The sequence below is a fragment of the Oncorhynchus nerka genome, linkage group LG2 (genome assembly GCF_034236695.1).
Source record: "Oncorhynchus nerka isolate Pitt River linkage group LG2, Oner_Uvic_2.0, whole genome shotgun sequence".
In the NCBI taxonomy this organism is placed as follows: Eukaryota; Metazoa; Chordata; class Actinopteri; order Salmoniformes; family Salmonidae; genus Oncorhynchus; species Oncorhynchus nerka.
Genome location: NC_088397.1, coordinates 85,864,320 through 85,885,499, shown reverse-complemented (window position 1 = coordinate 85,885,499; position 21,180 = coordinate 85,864,320). Strand labels below are relative to the sequence as shown.

The following is a 21,180-nucleotide window of genomic DNA, read 5'->3' as shown; positions in this document are numbered from 1 at the left end:
ACCAATCATTGCACCTGTACACAGCCCATATGTAAATAGCACACCCAACTACCTCATCCCCATGTTATTTTTTGCACCCCAGTATCTCTACTTGCAAATCTATCACTCCAGTGTTAATGTTAAATTGTAATTAGTTCCCCACTATGGCCTATTTATTGCCTTACCTCCCTAATCTTACATTTGCACACACTGTATATAGATTTTTCTATTGTTATTGACTGTGTTTGTTTATCCCGTGTGTAACTCTTTGTTTGTGTCGCGCTGCTTTGCTTTATCTTGGCCAGGTCGCAGTTGTAAATGATGAAATAGTGAAATCAAATAAAAAAGTGAACAACACGCTAAATGCTGGCCAATAAATCAGTATAGTGGAATTATTAAGTCGATAGGTGATTATCATACTATTCCGTGGTTTGGCAGTAGTTATGGTTGAAATTCAGGTCACAACATCTATTACTGTTTGAAGGTCAGGGGTAGCTGTGCAGAAGCCTGTCCTAAAAGGGGGTAGTGTGTGCAGGCTTTTATAGGGTGCAGCCAAGCATTAACACACCTGATTAACTAGTTGTGAACACCACGATAAGTTGTTTATTTTATTTAAAAAAACAGGTCTTTCCTTCTGAAAATGATCTACATCTTGAGTGTGGGTGCAAGATGTATGGGTTGTCTGTTTCACATGAAATTGTGAATTACTTGGCACCACCATGTGGCTACTTTGTTTGACAAATACAATCATGTTTCATTCCACGCAAATCACAGGCAAATGTGTCAAGAAAGTAATAATATACTACATAAATCATAAAAGCAGCATTTATTCTGTTGCATTTGAAGTGCCTGTATAATTAGATAACTGAATGTAATCTGTAGCCCAATTCCAATTCTAAGCAGAATAATTTTGTGAGGAATGGGTTGGTGAAAGGAATATAATTGAGGCTCCCTCAAGCCAAATGCATACACCAATGGTTTGAAATCCTTGAGGGGGACTGAATGCGTACATACTCGATGAGGGAGAAACGGAATTGGGCTTGTATCACGTTCACTCCCACTCCACGGGTGGAACCTGAATTGAGCAACAAACAGACCAAAGGCTCAATGTTAGACATAAAAAAGATTGAGAAAGTAAGAATGGGTCAGACTATTCTTGTTTTTACACCACTTACAAAAACAACATTGTAAAGTGTGATCTGAAAAGGACACATACTTCACCATGAATAGCACAGTGAATGTGTCCTCAATAAATGAAAAAGCATTGTTCAATGACAGTATGGCTAAGAAAGGCAATTCACTTTTAAGAGAACTGTAGGTACATTTTGTATCATGCTAACCTACATTTAAAAAAAAGTAATTGTAACAAACATTTAACAAGCAAACACTGTTCAAGGTCAAACTGATGATTCGTACCAAAAACAACTAAGGAAAGTAAAATGAGTAGTTTATGAATATTCAAATAAAATGTTTAAAAACACCAGTTTTAGATCATGGAAATATCACATTAAATCCTGCTTACTGCTTTGTTATTAAAAACAAAGTAGCACTATCTTATGAAGGAAACATTACAAAGAATCTAGTAATTACTGGAAAATAAGCTATTCTATGAATCAAGTGCGGTAAGTGCATTGAAAAAAAAAAACTGTAGGTAGTGCATAGTCTTAAGCAGGGGTTCCCAAACTCCTTCCTGGGGGCCACATTTTGGTTTTACACAGCTGATTCAAATAACAAACTCATGGTCACGCTTTGATTACTTGAATCAGCTGTGTAGTGCCCGGGCAAAAACCAAAACATGCCCCCAGGACCGAGCTTGGGAAACTGTTCTAAACTACAGTAGCATATAAAAACTGATACAATTCTAGATTGATAGGGAGCGCAAATCCGCTTCACACCTTTTCAGGTATTATTTATTTCACTTACACTAGATCTAGGAGCACATACTTCTTAATGAAAGCCAACATTTATTTAAAAATATTTCATTTCTTTAAAAGGTTTATAATCACTAGCTCTTGATTTAACATGGCAGAGAATCAGGACCCGTATTCACAAATAGTGCTAATCTAGGCGATACACAGTACCAGTCAAAAGTTTGGACACACCTACTCATTCAAGGGTTTTATTTTATTTTTTACTATTTTCTACATTGTAGAATAATAGTGAAGATGTCAAAACTATGAAATAACACATATGGAATCATGTAGTAACCAAAACCCAGATATTTTATATTTGAGATTCTTCAAAATAGCCACCCTTTGCCTTGATGACAGCTTGGCACACACTTGGCATTGTCTCAATCAGTTTCATAAAGTAGTCACCTGGAATGCATTTCAATTAACAGGTGTGCCTTGTAAAAAGTGCATTTGTGGAATTTCTTTCCTTCTTAATGCATTTGAGCCAATCAGTTGTGTTGTGACAAGGTAGGGGTGGCATACAGATGATAGCCCTATTTGGTAAAAGACCAAGTACATATTATGGCAAGAACAGCTCAAATAAGCGAAGAGAAACGACAGTCCATTATTACTTTAAGACATGAAGGTCAGTCAATCCGGAAAATGTCAAGAACTTTGAAAGTTTCTTCAAGTGCAGTCGCAAAAACCATCACGTGCTATGATGAAACTGGCTCTCATGAGGACCGCCACAGGAAAGGAAGACCCAGTTACCTCTGCTGCAGAGGATAAGTTCATTAGAGTTAACTGCACCTCAGAAATTGCAGCCAAAGTAAATGCTTCACACATGTCAACATCAACTGTTCAGAGGAGACTGCGTGAATCAGGCCTTCATGGTTGAATTGCTGCAAATAAACCACTACTAAAGGACACCAATAAGAAGAAGAGACGTGCTTAGGCCAAGAAACATGAGCAATCGACATTAGACTGGTGGAAATCTGTCCTTCGGTCTGGAGTCCAAATTTGAGATTTTTGGTTCCAACCGCAGTGTCTTTGTGAGACGAAGAGTAGATGAATGGATGATCTCCACGTGTGGTTCCCACCGTGAAGCATGGAGGAGGTGTGATGGTGCTTTGCTGGTGACACGGTCTGTGATTTATTTAGAATTTAAGGCACACTTAACCAGCATGGCTAATGCAGCATTCTGCAGTGATACGCCATCCCATCTGGTTTTCGCTTATAGCACAATGACCCAACACACCTCCAGGCTGTATAAGGGCTATTTGACCAAGAAGGAGAGTGATGAGTGCTGCATCAGATGACCTGGCCTCCACAATCACCCGACCTCAACCCAATTGAGATGGTTTGGGATGAATTGGACCGCAGAGTGAAGGAAAAGCAGCCAACAAGTGCTCAGTATATGTGGGGACTCCTTCAAGACTGTTGGAAAAGCATTCCAGGTGAAGCTGTTGAGAGAATGCCAAGAGTGTGCAAAGCGGTCATCAAGGCAAATGGTAGCTACTTTGAAGAAGCTAAAATCTATGTTTTGGTTACTACATGATTCCATATGCGTCATTTCATCGTTTTGATATCTTCACTATTATTCTACAATGTAGAAAATAGTCAAAATAAAGACCCTTGAATGAGTAGGTGTGTCCAAACATTTGAGTGGTACTGTATGTATCATCTTATTCATTATTTTCTAAAGGGCAAAACTTGATCCTAGCTCAGCCCTCCTACTCTGAGACACTTTAAATACGGGCCAAGGCCTGCATCGCAACAGTCTAAAGTCATACTGGGAATTTGCTTTCCACCCTGTCCAGTTCTTTCAGACCAGATGAAGGAAAGGAGACGAGGAAGACACTTTAGTCTATTGAGATGCTTATTTTAGCTTTAGCTCACTTGGGAGCGACAGTCCTTGGCTTGTTGTAGACAAGGAAGTCTGAGATATCGTGCCACACGTTGCTGTCATGGTAGAGGTAGTTCATGGAGGACTGCAGTGAAGGCTGCAGGGTGTGGGGGTGGTACTCGAACAGCCATAGCACGATGCCCCACACCAGGGTAGCAAAAAGGGGGAAGGGGTCCCGCTTGGGCTGTGGTACAATGCCTTTCTCCACAGCCAGGCGAGACAAGGCAAACAGGATCCTAGACAGCAGGTACATGTTGATCTAGAGACGTAACAAGAAAGATCCTTTCATTAGACAAGACAACAAGGAAGTACATTTCATTAGAAATACAGTAAGGTAGAATATTGGCTAGCCTACATAAGAACAAGCTTTCTTTCGACCACTATTTTCTCTCGTAACCACTTTGAAGACTTGACATAGTGCAACAAGGTGACAACCTATCCAGATGTTTTATTGGGCATGTATTGGCACTCGTAACCCAGGTTGAGCGCAGCCCTCGTGACATAAGTATTGTCAATTTATCTGGCTATTAATCTCTTGTGGAAAGACAAATATAACAAATGGGATGGGACGACTACCGAGGAACAAATGTTCCAGTGTGCTGTTTTTGTGTCACTGGTTATTTGGACAGTTCACAACTCACCTGCACATTTAACATTTCAGGAGTGGACATTTGGCCCATAGACTTACTTGAGACTTCAAGAAGGGGGGGGGGGGGGGGGGAGAAATAGGGCTACCAATGAGGTTCTGGCACTTGTGCTAGTTTCATCTCTTATAACTCTTCCCCTAGATCATCATAGAGCAGTTTATGCCATGTTTTAGTTCTGGATTACCTGGCTATTGATGTTGTTGTTTTCCCCAAACACCAACCAGCCACCGAGGCAGGCGGCGAAGAAGGACTGAGATGGTAGACTCTTCCCCTGGATCCTCTCCTGTAGGGCTTGCAGTCCTTTGTACGTGAACACAAAGTAGGCGAGGTTGCGCGAGTGTTGGTACGTGGCCTTCACAATGGCTCGCAGCTTATCTTTCAGGCTGTGCATATGAAAAAGGGTGATGGGGGGGGCGGGGAGCACATTGTCCATTGTTAATAGACCATTATCAATGTTTGATGCAGTTGTGATGTATTTTAGCGCTAGCTAAGGGATCTGGGAGAGTGCTTAAATGTCTTCTTACCTTCCACTTCTGAAAAGAAACGTCATGACAAGAGCATGGGGTGCCCGGATTTTTGCCCCATAACTGGAAATGAGAAATATCAGGTTCAAGGTCAGTGTCAACTGATTTACACGTGTGTGTGTGATATGGCAGGTCAGCCAAACTGTATGAATCTTGAGAAAGGTCAAAAACCACTGAGTTAGCAAGCTAGCTACAGTTAGGTTAACGAATGTCAAATGTTTCAGGGTTTGATAGATAGCTACTAACTTTAGTTAACTAACAACAGCGCTAGGTCCATCTAGTTGACTTTGCTTGACCATCATCATTAGCTACATAGCTAGTTATTTCAATATGCTTGCTGGCCAACCTTGGCTAACTAGCTCAAAGGGCAGCTAGCTACTGTACGTTGGATAGCAAGCTGTAAAATAATAGCTAACGTAGATAACAGATTCGAGCGAAGTGGACAAGCTAGCTAGCTAGAAATAAGCAACGTAAGTTAGCTAGCTAGCTAGAAAGTAAGTAGCTAAGTAAACAACTCACACAGCACCATTTCGGAATCCTTTAACAACTGCAAGTGCAGCTTTATACTTTTCTTGCTGTAATATATTATTAATCGTGTACAACACAGTTTTGACTAAATCTGGACCTGCCATTTTGGGATTCTTGAATGAATGTGACACAAACCCAAGCGTTTTAGTGCCGCGCAAATATTTTCCGTCACGGGACGAGGAATCTGTATGAAGGTTCCTATTTAAGCCCGAGGACAGCCACCAAGTTACAGTAACTGTCCAGTGTTGCCAGAGTTCTATGAAATATGACCTATTTACAATATGAGAAAAATAGTTTTCCTTCCAAAAAATGGTAGTTAAGTATGTTTTAAGAACAGCTTTTCTGTGTTGGAATGTTGTAAGCGTACTCCAATAACAGAATTGTGTGGGCATATACCCGTCATTAAAAATATGAATGAGAGTACTTCTTCTCCATTTGGGTTTAATGGCGGTTGGCATCCAATACAACTGTGTTTTTCAACTTCAAATGCAAACATTTTTTTTTTTTGCACAAATAAAAAAGAAACATCCCAAACTACATATACTACACCACCCACCCCTAGCCAACAATCCATGCTAGAGTTCAGGTAAATTAATTCCTTCTTGGCCCACAGGCCTGGGAGGGTGGCACTCCTTCTCCCAACATCTTCTGTTGATCCTCTGCAGTTATGTCTCGAGCATCCAGAAAACATCCTGCCGCTTTCACAATAATGGCAATTCTCTGACCCGCTTTCTACTTGCGCAGCACAATTCACGACCATTACCATGAAGGCCAAAAACCTGGATTTGTCAACGCACAGTAACATTAACTTTTTTCATTGGCCCTGTTATCACAGCGACAGCAGAAGCATTCCCTCTCTCTCTCCACCCTTCTCACTGCATATGTAACACCCGGTCCTACTCTGACTTTAGCTACCTCTATCGGTTTCACTTTAACCAGGATTTCTGTATTCTTGGCTTAATGACTATCTTCACAGTTACTACACTGTCAGGGCTCCTCCTTCAGACATGTCTCCACTAAATGGAAACCTCCACCCCTACCACATCTTAGCTGAACCTTCCTACACACTGACCATGCCCATACTTCTGGCAGCGGAAACCCTGAAAAACATTAGGCACAAATGCTCTAACCAAATAACTCATATCCTAACATCACCCTATCAGGGAGAACCTCCAACTCAAAGCACAGCATCACAGCCAGACTTTCCTCCTTCCAGCCGCCTCGATTTCTGGTTAATCGCCGTGCTTCACACATGCCAAGAACCTTCTTTAGTTGCTAATCCTCTACACTTAGAGGCATGGTTATCACCCCCTTGAGAGGAGCTCTGCTCCGTAGACTAAAACACATTACCTCTCATTCCCTGCAGTCGACCCAAGCACAATCCCTCGGATATAAACTCAGCAAAAAAAGAAACGTCCTTTTTTCAGGACCTTGTCTTTCAAAGATAACTCGTAAAAATAAGAGGAAATAGCAAGTTTGAGTTTTTTTATTGTCATTTCTCTAATTTGTGTTTTGGCCACAAATACGAGTATAGGAAGAGTCAACAACATTATTTGGGTATGAGTTAACAGAATATGAACTTTTAAGTGAGATTTTCACCGGACAGTTACTAAATTAATTTCAGTGTCAGATATTTGATAGCGTCTGAATTGAGGTTTTGCGGGACTTAAAATGTAAAAAAAAGAAATATCACGCAAGACTGAAGTTCCAGTTGCCCATTGTTTATTTAGATTTTTTTTTTTACATGATAAAGATCCTTCATCTTCACATAAGAAAAAATAACTAGTATCCAACCATTAACTCACATTTATTAAAATGTTAGAGAGCTTTAACAATGAAAAATACTATCAACATGATTAGTTAACACCAACACATTTCTGTACATTTTATTCCTTTATGATCTGGGAACATGGCAATACTTTAAAAAAGAACAATAATTTAAAGTGGTTAATAAGCCGAGTAAGGCGCTATCACTTGTTATTTGTTAATAACAGCAATCTCTTCATGGCAGTGCACTATGAGGTGGTGAGCCAGAATGAGTGTGTGGTCAAGAAGTCTTGAGGATGCAGTGAAGCAATGGGATGTCGAATCGCCCTGACTTTACACCCAGTTATAAAGTGGTATCAGAGACGAGACAGCCACGGCACACAATACATGACGTTTTGAAAATATTTGTTTTTAAACGAAAAGTGTGTTTCTTAATGGAAGTTCAAGGAGTCTTTCCAAAACAACCCAGACACTCACAGCTAAGACAGCCACTAGGCTGGGATTAACACTATTTTTGTCATTCGGAAAGTATTCAGGCCCCTTGACTTTTTCCACATTTTGTTAAGTTACAGCCTTCATTTAAAATTGATTAAATTGCTTTCTCCCCCTTCATCAATCTACACACAATACCCCATAACGACAAAGCAAAAATTGGTTTAGACATTTTTTAAAATTTACAACACCCCGCACCCCGGAAATATAACATTTACATAAGTATTCAGACCTTTTACTCAGTACTTTGTTGAAGCGACTTTGGCAGTGATTACAGCCTCAAATCTTATTGGGTATGACGCTACACGCTTGGCACACCTGTATTTGGAGAGTTCCTCCCATTCTTCTCTGCAGATCCTCTCAAGCTGTCAGGTTGGATGGGGAGCGTCGCTGCACAGCTATTTTAAGGTCTCTCCAGAGATGTTCGATTGGGTTCAAGCCCAGGCTCTGGTTAGTCCATTCAGAGACTTGTGCCCAAGTCACTCCTGCGTTGTCTTGGACCCCATTCTGAGGTCCTGAGCACTCTGGCGTAGGTTTTCATCAAGGATCTCTCTGTACTTTGCTGCATTCTTCTTTCCCTAATCCTGACTAGTCTCCCAGTCCCTGCCGCTAAAAAACATCCCCAAAGCATGATGCTGCCACCACCATGCTTCCCCATAGGGGTGGTGCCAGGTTTCCTCCACAGGTTACGCTTCACATTCAGGCCAAAGAGGTTAATCTTGGTTTCATCAGACCAGATAATCTTGTTTCTCATGGTCAGAGTCCTTTAGGTGCCATTTGGCAAACTACAAGCGGGCTGTCATGTGCCTTTTACTGAAGAATGGCTTGCATCTGGCCACTCTACGATAAAGGCCTGATTGGTGGAGTGCTGCAGAGATAGGAGAACCTTCCAGAAGGACAGCCATCTCCACAGAAGAACTCTGGAGCTCTGTCAGTGACCATCAGGTTCTTGGTCACCTCCCTTCTTCCACGATTGCTCAGTTTGGATGGGCGGCCAGCTCCAGGAAGAGTCTTGGTGGTTCCAAACTTCTGCCATTGAAGAATGATGGAGGCCACTATGTTCTTGGGGAACTTCAATGCTGCAGAATTTTTTTGGTACCCTTCCCCAAATATGTGTCAAGGCACAATCCTGTCTCAGGGCTCTACAGACAATTCCTTTGACCTCATGGCTTGGTTTTTGCTCTGATATCCACTGTCAACTCTGGGATCTTATATAGACAGTTGCGTCTCTTACCAAATCATGTCAAATCAATTGAATTTTACCACAGGTGGACTCCAATCAAGTTGTTGAAACATCTCAAAGATGATCAATGGAAACCGGATATAGCCAAGCTCAATTCCCGAGTCATAGCAAAGTGCCTGAATACTTATGTAAATAAGGTATCCGTTTATAATATTTGTATACATTTGCTAAAATAAAAAAAATGTTTTTGCTTTGTCATTATGGGGTATTGTGTGTAGATGAGAAAAATATTATTTAAACCATTTTAGAATAAGGCTGTAACGTTAGAAAATGTGGAAAAAGGGAAGGGGTCTGAATACTTTCCGTATGCACTGTATGTAAATTGGTGTCAAATGAATTCAAATACCAGTCACTCACGACAAGGATATTACGTGTGTCACTTGGATGCTTGATTTGACTGCAAATACACATCTGTGACCTAAACATTTCTTGAAAGAAAGCTATATTTAATCTAACTTGATTATACTGCCACGGTTCTTGCGAAGAAATGCTACCGAGAGGCATGTTGAAGAAATGCCTGAGAAGCAGAGTTCACAAAAGGTCAGAAATGGTAGATCTCATTCAATGCCAATCAACATGGTGATGTTCATCAGGTCACACGAAGGAAAAAGTTATGGAACATTTTGCAATGTGTAAAAACTCTAGAATGACAAAACTGAACCCTATAAAACTAGGGCCGCTAAATATATATATTTCTTAGGACTATGGGCCTGGGACATACATATAAACACTCGGCGTCCAGTTTATTAGGTACACCCATCTAGTACCGGGTTGGACCCCTCTTTGCCACCAGAACACCCTGACTTCTCCGGGGAATTGATCCTACAAGGTGTTGGAAATGTTCAAACGTTGCTCAATTGGTATCAAGGGACCTAAGGTGTGCCTGAAAAACATTCCCCACAACATTACACCACCAGCCTGTACTGTTGACACCAGGCAGGATGGGGCCATGGACTCATGCTGCTTATGCCAAATCCTGACTGCTATCAGCATGACGGAAAAGGAACCGGGATTCATCGGACCAGCCAATGTTTTTCCACTCCTCAATTGTCCAGTGTTGGTAATCCCTTCTCGTGTTTAGCTGATAGGAGTGGAACCCGGTGCCGTTGTCGGCTGCAATAGCCCCTCCGCGACAAGGACCGACAAGTTGCGCGTTCCGAGATGCCGTTCTGTGCCATTATTTGCCTATTTGTGGCCGGCCTGTTAGCTTGCACAATTCTTGCCATTCTCCTTCGGGCCTCTTATTAACGAGCCGTTTAGCCCACAGGACTGCCACTGACTTAATGTTCTTCATCGCACCATTCTATGTAAACCCTAGACACTGTCGTGCGTGAAAAGCCCAATCGGCACGAATGGCACCGAGGATCATACCACCCTCAAAGTCGCTGAGGTAACTCCTTTTGCCAATTCTGACGTCAAATCATTGAGCAGCTGCTCTTTAACATGGTCTCTAAGCCACACCCCTTCCACATGTGTTAGAAGCTCAGAACGAGAAAGTCTAGGCTATATAGAAATAATGATGCTCAAATTGAAAATCAATTAACAAAATAATAAGGATTTATATCATCCTAATCGAGGTGTAGATTACATCACAGATGCCAGTGTTCGGAATTGTAACACAGCTGCATGGGATTTCTGTGGCAACGTCTGCTTCAGGTAAAACCCCATCAGCCGCTTGTGGATTTGACAGCTCCAACACAGTTCCACCTCAGACACCACCAAAACAACAGCTATGCGGGTGTCCGCTAGCGCAGATATGATTTAAACTAGTCCTTAATCATTAGATCTTGGAGTTGATGATAATTCTCTATACAACAAAAAAAGGTTTACCTTTCAGTGGGAGTGATTTTCACAAGCAGTTGTCTTATTTCTAATTCCTAAATTTACTCTTTCCTTATCGGTTGTCCTTACATTAACTTTTGACACACTGCTGACACTCCCACGTCATTAGTAACTCATTCGGTTTGCCTTAAAAATTAAAACAATGCTATTATTGTAGACAAGTACGGTCCTAATGCCGACTGTTTGGGAAAGAAAGGGTCAAATCACACAACAAACCAGGGTCATGGTCAGAAGGCACAAAAATATTCAAAGTTTTAAAAAAAGATCAATGTTCTCCCATTAGGTGAAACATGAATACGACCCTGTTTTGCTACAACAATTTCAGGCTATAAAAAAATTAAATAAAAACATTTTCAATATTCAGGGTTGAAATCAATACATAGACTTGATTACAACTGACTTTATAAACAAAAACTTTGGATTGAGGTAATTAATGAACGTCTGGTTTATCTATATAAAGGGCATAAACATCTGACTGTAAAACTATTGCACGCCAAAAATAAAGCTTTTCATCATAACATTCACAAAAACCCTTACCAGCAAAGTAAATGTCTTAAGATTCAATATTTCATCTGGAAAGCAACATGTTAAATCAACTAAAACACTCTAAATGTCACAAATTGACAAGGGGACTTTTTTGGAAGAGTCAGCAGCACACAATTCTAGCATTCATTCATACACTCAACAGTCTGCGCTCAGGGAGACGAAGGGGAAGAAATGAAACAGCTGACATTGTAGTGAATATCTTCCGTGATTATTAACTACTGTGGTGAAGAGGTGACAGGCAGATGTGACATGGGGAGGGAACATCCCCTCTCCTTCCTCTCTCTCTTCCCGGACACGTGGTCTGATTAGGCAGAATAAGGCAAGCTTCAACAGGGTTACACAGGTCAGGGGGTGAAAGCGGAATCATTCAGTATGAAGGGTCGTCACCATGGAGACAGTGATTCCACCTCAGGTGTAATGACTTTGGGGGTCTGTATAACGTGGCAGAAAGGGACGCGTCTGTTAGTGCCTGTCCATCTCAAGAGGGAAAAAGGGGGAAAAAGTGCAGCTGCCTGAAACCTAGACAGATCAAAGTGCGTGGAGAATGGCTCCTCATGGTGGCCATTTAGGCTGCCGTGTGTTACTACTCCTGTCCGAAGCCCTCAGTTTCCTCGATGGCAAACATCAGCTTCTCCTTCAGTTGCTCGTAGCTCTTGTAGGGGGGCAGGTCCAGTCGATTAAAGCTGGGATTACAAAATAAAACAATTACATTGTAGATAGACACATAAATGGAATTAGGTCCTGTGTGGCTCAGTTGGTAAGAGCATGGCACGATTAACACCAACAAATTATGTTCTCACTGTAGAGTTGCTTTGGATAAAAGTGTCTTAAGTGGCAGGGTAGCCTAGTGGTTAGAGCGTTGGACTAGTAACCGGAAGGTTGCAAGTTCAAACCCCTGAGCTGACAAGGTACAAATCTGTCGTTCTGCCCCTGAACAGGCAGTTAACCCACTGTTCCTAGGCCGTCATTGAAAATAAGAATTTGTTCTTAACTGACTTGCCTAGTTAAATAAAGGTAAAATAAATAACATTTATATTTGATAACAAAATCAATAGTTCAAATACCAAGAGGAAAGGTTATTAATGACTTAATTGAAAATGACAAAGTATTGTGTGCCAGGGTCAGTTTAATGCAGACTGAGTTGACATTGAGAGGTGAACTGGCATAAACCCTCAGATATGACAGGAATTGTATGTTGATGTTCAGACAGTGAGCGGTTAGAAACGACTGGAGAGTAACTCCACTAATGAACTTACCAAGTGTGACTTCTTGGAAGCCAGTTTTCTTTGCCCACCTTCTCGATGCAGAACTTCTGTGGCCCATTACTCCCTGTAAACACAAAATGACATCATGAAAACTCTCCTCACATATACCAAAATCTTCAATTTCTGTGAGTAGAGCTGGTCCATCGATCTCTTTCAATGTCTATAACTTTCAAAATAAAGGTCCCAAGAAACATTTGTATCCTCGACTTCCATGGATTACTTGTTAGTTATCCATAAACAATCCCTTAAGCTGTAGGTTAGTTGTTAGTTTAATATAAAAAAACATATGGTATATATGGATAGCAGAAAAGGTTCTCTTACGTACCCATGAGGTCAGCGAAGCCACCCATGGGGAGCCGACAGGTGCCAGTGACAAACTGTAGCAGCCTCATGCGTTTCTCGTTGTCCATCTCCTTCACAAACTGTAAGAAACATGTTCACGTCAGAACATTTAATTGTCAAAATACACCAAACAGTAAACACCCCTTGACGATATACCATAATTGATGAATGAAACAGTAGAGGCCTGCTGACCTGCCAGAACCAGAGGATCTGCTTGCTGCTGTGAGCATAGTGTCTGTAGATGGTGTGCCTCTGCCAGTCCACCAGGTCTATCTCCTGCATGCCACACAGCATCACCTAGTGGGGGGACCAGATATTATGTTACACCACTCTCAATGGGGAAGAATGACGATGATCGAGGTTGGTCCATGCCATTTTCTGTGTAGCCACCATACGTTGAGATAAAACAGATCGAGTAAGCATGAAGTTGTGTGAGTGGTTTTCACATCTAATTTCTTCATTACAGTAACTCATTTGATCTGTGTATGAATAAACCCATGGTGTACCTCCAGTTCCTTAGCGTCAAAGTACTGCAGGTACTGCTGGGGGAGGACCTCGTTGAAGCCCTCGAAGAAGGCCTGGGTCTGCTCCTCCACACCTCTGGACAATCTCCACTCTGCCACCAGCCTGGAGGAAGCACACACACACACACAACACAGAATGTATCAGATAATATGCTTTCTTCTGTTGGCCAAGAAATATGTACCCACTCATTTCTAGTTGGTTTTCAATCCTACCTGATGTATTCCTCTTTGTTCTCCTCAGTGACCAGTACGTTGCCTCCGTCCGGCTTCAGCTCGTGAGTAGTAACCTCCCCCAGGATCTCCTTGTCCACAGAGAAGAACATCTCCAGACCACACTCCTCCAGGTTGTTATCCCTGGGAGCAACCACAAGAGGGTAGAAGTCATCATCACCAGCCCCTCACCTCATCAGTTATCATCATCATTTTCTTCTCCTCTTCATCATCATTTCCTCATAGTTATAATCATCACCATCATCACTAGGATCCTCAATATTATTTGTTCATCATATTCAACATCATTATAACCCTTACCATCATCATCAAATCCTAACCGACACCACCACTAAACCACCATTATAAGGGAAAGCTCTCCACATTCCCATTCCTACTTCCCATTCCCAGACTCACTTGATCCAGATGAGGGAGTTGTAGAATTCCGTGTCAATGGATTCCAGGTCCTTTAGGGCCAGGGGCTTGTTCAGGATGCGCTTGTAGAAGGGCAGGGAGAATCCTGTATCGATGAACTTCCCGTGGAACAAGGACTGTAGAGAAACATCAAGAACTACAGAGTGACATCATGAACCAGGGCTGTGATCAGCAACTACAGAGTGGCATCATGAACCAGGGCTGTGATCAGCAACTACAGAGTGGCATCATGAACCAGGGCTGTGATTAGCAACTACAGAGTGGCATCATGAACCAGGGCTGTGATCAGCAACTACAGAGTGGAATCATGAACCAGGGATGTGATCAGCAACTACAGAGTGGCATCATGAACCAGGGATGTGATCAGGAACTACAGAGTGACATCATGAACCAGGGCTGTGATCAGCAACTACAGAGTGGCATCATGAACCAGGGATGTGATCAGCAACTACAGAGTGACATCATGAACCAGGGATGTGATCAGGAACTACAGAGTGACATCATGAACCAGGGCTGTGATCAGCAACTACAGAGTGGCATCATGAACCAGGGATGTGATCAGCAACTACAGAGTGGCATCATGAACCAGGGATGTGATCAGCAACTACAGAGTGGCATCATGAACCAGGGATGTGATCAGCAACTACAGAGTGACATCATGAACCAGGGATGTGATCAGGAACTGAACCAGGGAGTGGCATCAGAGATCACCAGGGATGTGATCAGCAACTACAGAGTGGCATCATGAACCAGGGATGTGATCAGCAACTACAGAGTGGCATCATGAACCAGGGATGTGATCAGCAACTACAGAGTGACATCATGAACCAGGGATGTGATCAGCAACTACAGAGTGGCATCATGAACCAGGGATGTGATCAGCAACTACAGAGTGGCATCATGAACCAGGGATGTGATCAGCAACTACAGAGTGACATCATGAACCAGGGATGTGATCAGCAACTACAGAGTGACATCATGAACCAGGGATGTGATCAGCAACTACAGAGTGACATCATGAACCAGGGATGTGATCAGCAACTACAGTCGGCGCTGAACAAACTGAAACAGGGAGGCTCATTTTCTGTTACAACATGTTATGTTACTAGCCCTTATGAACAAGGCCCAGGTTAGTGAAGGGCCGCATCCGAATTCCCACTGAAGTCAATTTCACTTAGTCTCCCATTGACATCAATGCATGACTTAGTGAAAATTAGACTAAAGGTGGAGGTTAGGATTCACCCCATAGATAGCATTGAGGTAGGTACCATGGCGATGAAGCGTCCGATGAACTTGAAGTACTTGAGGTGGTCGGGGTTGATGTAAGAGGCAGGGTTGATCTGGAGACAGTAGTTATCCTTCCCAGCGTACTCAAACAGGCAGTACATGGGGTTCAGCACCTCATGAGACAGCAGGAAGAACCACTCCCTGACAACACACACACAATGTTTTAGAAAACATGTTGAAAAGACTGACACACACACACACACACACCTAATATGAGCTCATACTTAACCTATCAAAATAGTTAAGTTACCTTGCCACTCCTCCGTAGTCCAAGCCTTCCTCTCCGGGGAATATTATCCACAGCCTCCGTCTGAGATCTTGTGGATGAAAGCTCATTATCTTTGATGGACAAAGAGAGAGAATTGGAAACATTACAACGTTTGACTATTTTTGAACACAGCCCCAGTATTCATCCACCTTTCTGTATCACTGGTGCAAAAATAGAGTACTCAAAGTTGCTCAAAAGAAATTACAAACTATTCCTGGAAGACTAACAACTTTTTAATTAGTGTTATTTTTGTATTTATTCACAGGGCTACAAAGAGCGCAAGTTTAGTGGTGTGCCAATTTTTAAAAATATATATATATATTATTTTTAAATCTTATATATATATATATTTTTTTTAAATAGACTCACTTGCTGGAATGAATCCTCAAAGAGGGTTTTGCGGGTGACGGTGATCTTGATGTGCTGTGGCATTGACAGTTGCTGAAAGACAAAGACTCACATTATGGTCCCAGGAACAACAGGATTAACTCGGGGTCTTCCCTTTTGGCCAAAATGGGGAATCGTAAATTCCAATTAAGTCAAATTTTCACTTAGTTTCCCATTGACATCAATGAATGACTAAGTGAAAACTGGACCTAAGTGGGAACAACGAAGTGTCCTTAAGTGTGCACATGTTCACTTGTCTTCGTCCTTAAAAGGAAATGACGACTGGAAGAAGCCAGACATGGGTTCAAGTACTATTTGAAAAGTCAAACACGTTAGCTGTGCTTGATTGAGCTTGACTGTTTACATTCACATGTTAGTCATTTAGCAGACGCTCTTATCCAGAGACACTTATAGTTAGTGCATTCATCTTATGATAGCTAGGTGGGATAATCACATATGCCAAGAGTGTGAAAAGCTGCCAAGAGTGTGAAAAGCTGTCATCAGGGTAAAGAGTGGCTATTTGAAGAATCTCAAACGTAAAATATATTTTTGATTTGTTTAACACTTTTTTGGTTACTACATGATTCCATATGTGTTATTTCATAGTTTTGATGTGTTCACTATTATTCTACAATGTAGAAAAAGTATAAATAAAAGAAAACCCTTGAATGAGTAGGTGTTCTAAAACTTTTGACCGGTAGTGTATAAAAATATTTTTTTTGGGGGGGGGGGGGGGGGCTTTCCTGTTTTGCATGTTATTTTGGCATTAATACATGTCACATATCAGTTGGAAAACAATGTAAAAAAAAATCTATCATTGAGTTAATAAAGCCAAATACACACATGGTCTCTTTTTTGTTTTCTTGAGTGAGGCAGCTCCAAAATGTAGACGTTTCAGCCCAGCTCAGTGCTTTCTGTGGTGGTGGGGCGAGCCAGCAGAAAATAGGAGCATTGCGCCGTGATTGGCTCAGTGTTCTGTCACTCATGGGGACACTACGTCATCGGCAAGTTTAAGTCCTTCGTTTGGGTAGATATCCAAAATGTAAGCCCTTTGGTCCTGCCAGAGTGTTAAATTACGAGTGCAGTTCCAAGAAGGCTCAAGGTCATTGGCCACAGGTAAAATGACGTCAAATCACGTTATATGTACAGTAGCTTTGATTGGACTGATCATGTCAACATTTTAGCTAGCAGTCATCATCATGAATCAAGTCAACAATCTACTGGCAAATCCCTTTTAATCCTTGTCATAAGAAGAGAAATAACTAAGATAAATGATAGATAAAACGTATCGGTGCTCATTGGCCATTGGACATAAAGATTACACAAGTTGGAAATCGCAAATTCAACAATGAATCGTTTGGAAGGAATCAGTGTCTAACTGCAACCACTAGCCTGCTATTCAATGGAGTGCCTGTGTGTGCCCCCCCCGTTCCCACCAATAAATCCAGAGAATGCTAGACTTTTATGACAATATTTGCCCACAATTGACCGCCGTTGGACCCAAGTGAGCATGAGTCCAAAATGTCTTGTATGCTGCTGCATAATAAAGTACTATGCAAGGGACATACAGTGAGCACCATAATTCATTGGACAGTGACAATTGTTTCATTATTTTGGTTCTGTCCTCTAGCACTTTGAGTTTGAAAGGATACAATGACGATGAGGGTGAAGTGCAGACTGTCAGCTTTAATTTGAGGGTATTTTCATACTTTTCCGATGAACCGTTTAGAAATTACAGCACCTTTTGTACATGGTCCCCCCATTTTAAAGTAATACAAGTATTTGTTGAATTGGCTTCACAGATGTGTCGTTAGGCAGGTGTATTCATTTGTGTCATTAGTGAATGCAGTAGAGCTGTTGATGAATAGTATTGATTCTAGACTTTGCTATTGCCTTTGGAGGTTGTTGTTGGGGTGTGACAACATGAGGAAGACAGCAGTGTCGATGCAAATGAAGCTGGCCGTCATAAGGCTCAGAAACTAAAAGCAATCAATCAGGAACATTGCAAAAACCCTGGGCATCCCCAAGTCAACAGTTTGGTTCATCATTAACAAGAAAAAAACAACCGGTGAACTCAATTATGTCAAAAGACCCGGTAGACTGAGAAAGCACCTAAAAGAGCCCCAAGAGTTCTGGTAAAAAAGTATTGTGGACAGATGAGACAAAGAATAACATGTACCAGAGTGATGGAAAGAGGAAAGTGTGGAGAAAAAAAAGACATGCCCATGATCCAAAGCACACCACATCATCCGTGAAACATGGTGGAGGGGGTGTTATGGCTTGGGCCTGTATGGCTGCCAGTGGAACAGGCTCACTTGTCTTCATCAATGATGTGACTGCAGACAGAAGTAGAACAATGAATTCTGAAGTCTACAGAAATATTTTATCTGCTCAGATAAAACCAAATGCCTCCAAACTCATTGGATGGCACATCATCATGCAACAAGACATTGACCCTAAACATACTGCTGGAGCAACGAAGGGGTTTTTGATGGCCAAAAAGTGGAAAAATCCTTGACTGGCCGAGTCAATCACCGGATCTGAATCCAATTGAACATGCATTTTACATGCTGAAGAAGAGACTCAAGGCAATAAGTCCCTGAAACAAGCAGGATCTGAAGATGGCTGCAGTACAGGCCTGGCAGAGCATCACCAGGGAAGATATCCAGCATCTGGTGATGTTGATGCATCGCAGACTTCAAGCAGTCATTACATGCAAAGGATATGCAACCAAATATTAACAATGATTACTTCATTCTACATTATGTTAAACTGTCCAATGTTTTTTGATGCCGAGGGCGGGGGGGGGGACTATGTACAAAAGCTTCTATAATTTCTAAACGGTTCATCCGATATGTATGAAAATACCCTCAAATTAAAGCTGACAGTCTGCACTCCACCCTCATTGTATCATTTCAAACGTATTGCTAGAGTAGAGAACCAAAATAACAAAAAAATGGTCACTGTCCAATGAATTAAGGTGCTCACTGTATGTATACTGTAGCTAAGAAAGTAATAGTAAGTGTATATTGTGTAGTAAGCTGTTAATAGCCCATGCGCATCACCCTAATCATTTGGTATATTTTCACCTCTTAATTTCACCTAACGCTACTGTTCTGACTAAGTGGTGCACATGTAGCCTATAACCTGTTTTTGAGAAATGTTATCATCTAATATTGTAAGAGGTTTCATTGTCGCCTTAAATGCCCCTTCTATTGATCCTACGGTTCAGACTTGATGTACAGGGAAAATACTGTAAGAGCAACCCATGTTCTGCATTCTGTCGCTGTACATTTTAAAAGTGCTGAACAAACAGTTATTGACTTCGTACGTCTTAACTCGCTCATTAATGTCTTAATCGAAATTACGGAATGCCTCTTATCCTCTCATCGCTCCCTTATGCCATAGTTTGTACATTTCAATTGTCAGTAGAAACCACATTTGTTTAAGCAAGTCAGCCATATCAGCTATGTTCTTTAAAAAGACAGTAAACGAGGCTGAATTAACTGTTTCGCTGCCAGACAAAGCCTCACTGATAGCCAGGTGTAGCGGTGGTAAGGATTCACTCCATGGTGCTGGAAAGAAAGCTCTGCTGTTGGGACAGCTTTATGTGGCCCTAACAGTTTGTTGTCACCATTTGTCACCGTTATAGTGCAATTAAAGGATTGTTTAGTGTTGTGTAGAGGCTTTGCTGGCATGCATCTAAACATTTTTTTTTGCGTTTGCCGCACCAAAATGTACATGCTAGAATAGCCACTGCATACCTCAATCCTCCTTTTAAATGCGGAAAGAATGCACTTGGAAGTGTATACTTCAGGGGAATTAGGACAGATAAGACTGCATTTTCAAAAGGCAGAGGTGGGTCTCAGGACATCGTGTACAATACAAAGCTAGGGTACAGGGTGTGTAGGGTACGTACCTGACACCAGAACCTGAAGTACTGCACTTTGGCTTTAAAGTCCCTGACGTAGGTGATCTGAGGCCCGTTCTCACTGAGAAGAAAGCATGAAATACATGAGTTCGTTGACAATGGCATTTGTTTATGTGCTTATCTGATGGGTCTCACTGGAGTAAATAACATTCAACATATTTTGAGTGATACAATTAGGGTGAGTGGATGGCACAATGGTGTGTGTGTGTCTGTGCACCTGGGATATTAAAAAAAATGTTTGAATCCTTTGGACTGTAAGCGTACGTGCAAGAGTGAGTTAGCGCGTAAGTGAGATAGTGAGTGAGTAGTGGGTTGGAGGACCAGCAACCAAAGGGTCACTGGGAGTCAGTGAGTGAGTGCACACGACTCACAGGGAGGATTTGCCTGTGCGAGGGTCGATGTAGGTGGTGGTTCTCCTGTTGTGGTCCACAAAGTAGGGGATGCCGTCCACAGTGAACCTCATCTCCCAGCCTTCAGGTAGAGGCTTGTCATTAAGCAGCCTACACCAACATACACACACACACACACACTTATTTACAGGGCACCGACAGTCATACAAGAGCCGTTATTTACAGTCAGTATTTGGGTTGTTTGTTTGGAAGTAAAACTGACCCTTGCGTCCGTGGGTCCTCCCACTGGGTCATCCGCGATGTGTGGTGAACAAAATATACCCTGCCGTTGGTGTCTGTTCGCTTCTCTGCAGTAGACATCAAAACAAACCACAAGAACGAGACTTAGAATCCTGCATCATACCACACAAAGATTCCATTACAGTTATACATTTACAAAGTGGATTAAGAGCCTCCCGAGTGGCGCAGCGGTCAAAGGCACAGATGGCAGCTTCCCTACAGATCCGGGTTTGATCCCGGGCTGTGTCGCAGCCGGCCGCGACCAGGAGACGGCGTATAAATGGCCCAGCGTCGTACGAGTTAAGGGTGGGTTTGGCCAGCTGGGTAGTCCTTGTCCCATCGTGCTCTAGTGACTCCTTGTGGCGGCCAGGCACATGCACGCTGACACGGTGGCCAGGTGTACGGTATTTCCTCCGACAGATTGGTGCGGCTGGCTTCCAGGTTAAGTGGGCATTGTGTCAAAAAGCAGTGTGGATTGGTGGAATCGTATTTCGGAAGAGGCATGGCTCTCAACCTTCGCCTCTCCCGAGTCGGTA

The 21,180-nt window shown here is 42.1% G+C and overlaps 2 protein-coding genes across 5 annotated transcripts in view; both read right to left on the bottom strand.

Annotated features, from left to right (window-relative positions):
- Positions 1-786: 786 nt before the first annotated feature.
- On the bottom strand, positions 787-5,650 carry pxmp4 (peroxisomal membrane protein 4). Its single transcript, XM_029684747.2, has 4 exons — positions 5,468-5,650; positions 4,949-5,011; positions 4,609-4,807; positions 787-4,036 (listed from the first exon to the last, which is right to left on the bottom strand). Exons 1-4 carry the CDS (start codon positions 5,578-5,580, stop codon positions 3,767-3,769), a joined length of 645 nt encoding a protein of 214 aa, XP_029540607.2. The 5' UTR covers positions 5,581-5,650; the 3' UTR covers positions 787-3,766.
- Positions 5,651-7,181: 1,531 nt separating this feature from the next.
- Positions 7,182-21,180, bottom strand: part of LOC115144060 (E3 ubiquitin-protein ligase Itchy-like) — a 40,509-nt gene continuing 26,510 nt past the window's right edge. For all 4 annotated transcript variants that reach the window (XM_065004108.1, XM_065004106.1, XM_029684711.2 and 1 more), the window contains 13 exons: positions 20,628-20,712; positions 20,387-20,515; positions 20,004-20,076; positions 16,067-16,138; positions 15,680-15,768; positions 15,411-15,570; positions 14,125-14,258; positions 13,711-13,851; positions 13,480-13,600; positions 13,166-13,270; positions 12,957-13,053; positions 12,623-12,695; positions 7,182-12,049 (listed from right to left, as the gene is read on the bottom strand). In XM_065004108.1, the coding sequence (XP_064860180.1) occupies positions 11,950-12,049; positions 12,623-12,695; positions 12,957-13,053; positions 13,166-13,270; positions 13,480-13,600; positions 13,711-13,851; positions 14,125-14,258; positions 15,411-15,570; positions 15,680-15,768; positions 16,067-16,138; positions 20,004-20,076; positions 20,387-20,515; positions 20,628-20,712 (1,379 nt within the window). In that variant the 3' untranslated portion in view covers positions 7,182-11,949. The remainder of the gene's footprint in view (positions 12,050-12,622; positions 12,696-12,956; positions 13,054-13,165; positions 13,271-13,479; positions 13,601-13,710; positions 13,852-14,124; positions 14,259-15,410; positions 15,571-15,679; positions 15,769-16,066; positions 16,139-20,003; positions 20,077-20,386; positions 20,516-20,627; positions 20,713-21,180) is intronic.